Source organism: Gracilinanus agilis, unplaced genomic scaffold (assembly GCF_016433145.1).
Source record: "Gracilinanus agilis isolate LMUSP501 unplaced genomic scaffold, AgileGrace unplaced_scaffold16994, whole genome shotgun sequence".
Classification (NCBI taxonomy): domain Eukaryota; kingdom Metazoa; phylum Chordata; class Mammalia; order Didelphimorphia; family Didelphidae; genus Gracilinanus; species Gracilinanus agilis.
This window is the reverse complement of record NW_025348022.1, coordinates 1-6,005: the sequence shown is the minus strand read 5'-3', so window position 1 is coordinate 6,005 and position 6,005 is coordinate 1. Positions and strand designations below refer to the sequence as shown.

General features: G+C 69.1%; 1 protein-coding gene across 1 annotated transcript; it reads left to right on the top strand.

The window, feature by feature from the left end:
• Window positions 1-545: 545 nt before the first annotated feature.
• Window positions 546-5,734, top strand: LOC123254178 (asparagine synthetase [glutamine-hydrolyzing]-like; the record flags this gene model as incomplete). The annotated part of the gene is made up of 10 exons (XM_044683234.1): window positions 546-616; window positions 725-962; window positions 2,277-2,462; window positions 2,534-2,635; window positions 2,724-2,851; window positions 3,064-3,190; window positions 3,759-3,865; window positions 4,289-4,389; window positions 5,193-5,280; window positions 5,351-5,734. Coding segments are annotated over 10 exons (1,532 nt in total), but the record flags the coding sequence as incomplete, so codon positions are not given.
• Window positions 5,735-6,005: the final 271 nt, after the last annotated feature.

The following is a 6,005-nucleotide window of genomic DNA, read 5'->3' as shown; positions in this document are numbered from 1 at the left end:
TCCTTCCCTCCTCTCCTTCTCCCTCCTCTTCTCCCCACCTTCCCTTCCCCCTACACTCTCCTCTGTTCTTCCTCTCCTCTCTCCTTCCTTCTCCCTCCCTTCCCCGCTCCTCTCCCCTTTCCTTCTCTTCTCTGTTCCTCCTCCTCTCCCCTTCCCCCTCTTTCCTCTCCTTCTCCCTCTCCTTCCTTTACCCTCCCCTTCCCCTGCTCCCATCCTGTGCTCAGAAATGGTGGAGCCACATCTTTTGGCCTCTTCTGCAGCCTTGGGGCAGAGGAGTCTGTCCTGGGGGCTCTGAGGCTGGCATGTGGAGGGGGCCTTCGGGAAGGGAAGGGGAACAGGCATTGACTGGAGCAGGCTTACCCACATCCTCTCACTGACCCTCAGGGTAGCTCTGCAGGGCAGGTGCCTTTCCATCTGCCCATATTACTGTTGGGGAAACTGAGGCAGATGGAGATTAAGTGGCTCTGCTGGGCCCCTGTGGGTTAGGGGCCCAAGGCTGGATTTGAGCTCAGGCCTTCTTGACTCCCCTGGGGCTTCCCCCACAGGCCCCCACAGTCTGGAGGCTCCTTCGGACCAGGGAGCCCAGACTAAGCATTCCAGCAGTCAGCGGTCAGTGGTCAGTCCACTCTGGCCCTGAGGGCCGTCCCGGGGAGGGGGTAAGGGGGCACCCCCCGGCTCGGGCACAGGCTGAGCCCCCCCCCCTCGGCCCCATCGCTCCTCTCAGCTGCAGAAGCACTTCGGGTTCGAGTACCAGACGCAGGTCGACGGGGAGATCCTGCTGCATCTCTACCACAGGGGTGGCATCGAGCAGACGGCCCCCATGCTGGACGGCGTGTTCGCCTTCATCCTGCTGGACACGGCCAATCGCAAAGTATTCCTGGGGAGGGACACGTTCGGCGTCCGGCCGCTGTTCAGAGCGCTCACGGAGGAGGGGTTGCTGGCCGTGTGTTCAGAGGCCAAAGGTAGAGTCCGGAGCCTCCCCTGGCAGAGGCCGCAGTGGGAGAGTTGGCGGATCGGGCCGGGGGTGCCGGTGCCGGTGCCGGTGCCGGGTCCTGTTCACTTCTGGAAGGGCCCAGGGAAGCCGGCGGGTCCAGAGCAGGGTCCTCCGGCCAGGGAGAAAGCCTGGGCTCCCTCTCCCGCCTCGGTGCCCCCGCCGTCCCACAGACACCCAGGCCGGATGACCACGAGGAGGGAAGGAGCCCCTGGGGGAAGAGGCCCGGCCTGTCCCCTCGGTGCCAGCCTGCTGTGGCCCGGGGAGAGCAGAACGGCCGCCTCGGTTTCCTATAAATCCAACCGAAAACCTAATGAGGGCATGTAAAGGAGCCCTCCCCCTCCTCGGGCCCCGGCCGCTGGGCCAAAGGGATCGAGTGTCCTGGCACGGACGGACGCCTCCAGGCCAGCAGCCAGTTCTGGAGGGCCCTTATCAGCCCCACCGAAACGGGAGGGAGGCGGCAGGAGGCTGGAGGTGGGAGGCCACCAGTTGTGCTCCCTGGGCCTGGGCTCCTTATCTCCTCCTCCAGAGGCACAGCAGGCCCCGTGGGTGGTGGGTGCCCAGGGAGAGAGATTAAGAGCCAGACACACTCACCGAGGGAGGGAGAGACAGACAGGCAGATGCCGAGAGAGGGGTGGGAGAGGAGAGAGTCCAAGGGAGAGCCTGGGGCAGGGTGGGGGGAGAGAGAGGGAGAGGGAGAGAGAGCAGCCCAGCTGGGCTTCACCCCTGGGCTGAGTCATCGTAAAATACCCATTTTATAGAAGGGGAAAGTGGAGGCCCAGAGTAGGGGACAGCCTCCCCGGGGCCGGCTTCTTTGCTGCCTTAGTGGGGGGGGAGTCCCTTGGTAAAGAAGGGCCTGGGACAGAACTTGGGGGCCTGAGGAGGGGGTTGGGGCCTGGGCCAGAGCCGGGGAGGTGTCCAGGCCACGGGACTGCCCAGGGGTGGGCAGGGGTTTTGGAACATCCTGCCTAAACCCCAGGACCCTGGAGCCGCAGGGAGCCCCAGAGGGCCAGGCGTCGGGCAGCCCGAGCAGGGGCGTGTCTGGGGCAGACACTGGCCTTGGTTTCTGTTCTGAGCCTGGCTCACCCCCCTGGTCCCCAGGGAGCCTCTGGCTTCTTAGGCGTGTCTGGGCCTGGCATCCTGACGGGCACTGCCCTCTGGTGGCCGTGCCCTCACCCGCTGTGTTCCTGGTGCCCCGGAGAGCCCCAGCGCTCCTTCCCGAGTGCTTCCTGGGGCCTTGCGGGGCGGGGCGGGGGGCCTCCTCACACGCATCCCTCGCCCCCAGGCCTGGTCAGCCTGAAGCAGCCCATGGCTCCCCGGCTCCAGATCGAGCCCTTCCCTCCCGGCCATTACGAAGTTCTGGATCTCAAGGCCAGCGGCAAGGTGGCGTCCGTGGAGCTGGTGAAGTTCCACAGCTGCAGGGACGCGCCGCTCCACGCACTCTTCGACCCCCTGGAGAAGCTGTCCGCAGGTAGCCGAGCGGGACCTCGAAGGGGCGGGCGGCCTCCTCTGGGCCTCCGGCCTCACCCCTTCTGCTTCCAGGCTTTGAGCTGGAAACGGTGAAGCGCAACATCCGGCTGCTCTTCGACCACGCCGTGCGCAAACGCCTGATGACCGACCGGAGGATCGGCTGCCTCTTGTCAGGTGCGGAGCGGGCCGAGGGAGGGCCGAGGGAGGGCCGGGCCCGGCCGGACCCCCGACGCGCCCCCTAGCCCCGCCTTCCCTCTCTCAGGGGGCCTCGACTCCAGCTTGGTGGCTGCCACCCTCCTGAAGCAGCTGCAGGAAGCCCAGGTGGCCTACCCGCTCCAGACCTTCGCCATCGGCACGGAGGACGGCCCGGATCTGCTGGCCGCTCGAAAGGTCAGCCTCCCGGGGGCCCTCCCGGTCCTGAGCTCGGCGGCCTCTGGCTCACCCCGACCTTCGTCAGAGGCTCCTCCTCCTCCCCCTCCCCCCCAGGAGCCCCCAGAGAGTTGGGCCCGACTTCAGGTGCCGGGTGGGGGCCGGGAGGGGCTCGGGAATTCCTCCACGTGGCCTCGACCCCGGGTGCGAAGGCCGCTGCGCTCTCCGGCCAGGTGGCGGCTCACATCGGGAGCGAGCACCACGAGGTGCTGTTCAGCGCCGAGGAGGGCATCCAGGCCCTGGACGAGGTGGTCTTCTTCCTGGAGACGTACGACATCACCACCATCCGCGCCTCCGTGGGTGAGAGCTCGCGCCCAGGCCCCCTCGCTGCCCGGAGGAGCCGCCCTCGGCCCTCCAGCCCTCAGGCCGGGCACAAGGCCGCCTCTCCGTCCACGAGCCACGGCCGCAGCCCCGGCCGAGGGGGTCCGGTGAGCCCTCGCCGGGGTGGGAGGCGACGCCTCTCGGCGGTCCGACTGGCCGCCGGGTCTCCCACGAGGTGTTGGCGGGCAGCAGCCCCTCCCTCAGCCCCAAAGGGACGGCCTAGCGCAGTCCTGGCCGCGGGAGCTCCTGGGCACGTGCCGAGACCCCCGGAGGCCCCCCGAGACGGCCGGGGGTGTTTGGCGCTCCCGACCCCCCCTGGGCCAACCCGGGAGCTCCTTTCCTTGGACCGGAGGGGGCCGCCCCCCCCCCCAAGGTGCGGGCCAACGTGGAGGTCCGTTTGGGGGCTGCCGGGAGCGAGTCGGGGGGAGCCGAGGGGCCGAGCTCCGGGCCGGCAACCCCTGGGGGGCTCCTGCAGCGGCCGCCCCCAGGGTGATGGGTGGGCCTGGGTGGGCCTGGGTGCGGCGGGGCTGACGGGCCCCCTCTGCAGGCATGTATCTGGTCTCCAAGTACATCCGCAAGAACACGGACAGCGTCGTCGTCTTCTCCGGAGAAGGCTCTGACGAGCTCACTCAGGGCTACATCTACTTCCACCAGGTAGAGCCGCCGGCCGGCCCCCCTCCCCGCCTGGGCTCGGGCATAGGCAAAGGGGCCAGTCCTAGGCTTCTGGGCTCCTCTGCCCGGGAGAGCTTCCCCGGCTGCTCCAGGACCACCCGAACCCGGATCTCCTGGAGCTTGCTGGGCTCCCCCAGGCACCCCCGGCAGAGCCAGGAGAAGGGAGGAGGCTGTCAGCTGGCCCCGGCCTTGTCTGCTCCTGGTGCCGGTGGTGATTGAGGCCTCCGGGCGCCGGGAGAGAGAAAGGGAGGCCCCACCGTCAGAGGCACCCATGGGTGCAGCCCAGGCCTGGCCCGCCGCTCTTTTCCCTTCTGGCCCTCTGCTTCCTCTCACCCTTCCCTCCCGCTCTGGGTAAAGTGGGAGCAGCAGCAGGGCTCAGCCTGCGGCCTCTGTTTGCCCCGCCAGGCGCCCTCTGCGGAGGAGGCGGGGGAGGAGAGCGAGCGGCTCCTCCGGGAGCTCTATCTCTTCGACGTCCTGCGTGCCGACCGCACCACCGCGGCGCACGGGTAAGCCGCCTGGGCCCCTCTGCCTGGGCCTGCAGCGGGAGGGGAGCCCGCAGGGCCCTGCGGTGGCCCTCGGGGTTGGCAGAGCTCTTTCCTGAGAGCAGTCTCCGGGGGTTACAGGACTCGGCCAGGGTCACTCCGCACCTGCGCCCCCCCAGACCCCCTCCTTACTGTTAGCAGCAGAACAGCCGCCCCCCACGGCCGGCTCTTCTAAGGGGCTTCCCGCCCCGAGGACGGGCTTCACAGCCCAGGGGGGCGCTGAGGCGGGGCCCCTCTGTGCCATCAGGGCGGGGGGAAGTGCAGGCGGCTCCTCCCCAGCCCCCTCCTGAGCTCGTCTTCTTGGGGCTGTCCCTGACCGACTCCCCGCAGGGCCCCAGCGGGGCGGGGACTTCCTGGCGCCCTCTGGGCAGGCCTAGCCTTGGCTGGCCTGGAGACCGGAGGTGTGCTCAGAGGCCCTGGCCGGGTGACCCTGGGCAAGTCACTTCCCCCCACTGCCCAGCCCTGATGCTCTACCGCCTGGGGACCGGCCCACAGTGCTGATTCTAAGAACTGCGAGGGGTTAAAGGAGGGCAGAGCGCCGGGCCTGTGGAGTGCAGCTCCGCGGCGCCACCCCCTGGCCTGGCGCCCATCTGGGCCCCGGAGGCCCAGCCTTGAAGAGCAGAGGCAGGCCGGGACAGCCGCCCTGCCCAGGAGACTGACTGCAGTTAGAAGCTCTCCCGGGGGGCCTCGGGGCGGGCACGTGTGAAGGGGGGGAGGGCCGGGGGGCGGGGCAGGACCGCCCTCACCCCCCCAACCTCCCCCTCCAGCCTCGAGCTGCGGGTCCCGTTCCTGGATCACAGATTCACTTCCTACTACCTGTCGCTGCCCCCGGAGCTCCGGACCAAAAAAAAACCTGCGGGGGAGGGGGGGGGCCCGGGAGGCGGAGGGGGGGAGGGGCGGCTCTCACCGGGCTCTTTCTGTTCAGAACGGGGTCGAGAAGCACCTCCTAAGAGAGGCGTTTGAGGGTGCCAACCTGCTGCCCAAAGAGATCCTCTGGCGGCCCAAAGAGGCCTTCAGCGACGGGCTCACCTCCATCAAGAAGTCCTGGTTCACCATCCTCCAGGAGCACATGGAGCGTCAGGTAGCCACGGCAACGGAGCTGGGCGGGGCGGGAGCCGCTGATTGGCTGCAGGCGGCCGAGGCTCTGCTGCCACGGCAACGGAGCTGGGCGGGGCGGNGATTGGCTGCAGGCGGCCGAGGCTCTGCTGCCACGGCAACGGAGCTGGGCGGGGCGGGAGCCGCTGATTGGCTGCAGGCGGCCGAGGCTCTGCTGCCACAGCAACGGAGCTGGGCGGGGCGGAGCCGCTGATTGGCTGCAGGCGGCCGAGGCTCTGGATGGGCTGTGCCCACTCCGAGGGCTCCCTGATCCCTTCCAGGGGGACCAGGGCAGGTCATGCAGCTGGATGCCAGGCCTCTCGTTAGAGTGAGCAGCGGGGCAGGGCCATCCCCCGCGGGCTGAGATGGGCACAGATGAGGCAGCAGGCCTCTCACTGCGCCGGGTCTGAAGGCTCGTCCTCCCTGTGGCCCTCACCTCCCTGCTCTGATGGGGGGCAGCAGAGGACCCAGGGGGGGCGGGGGCA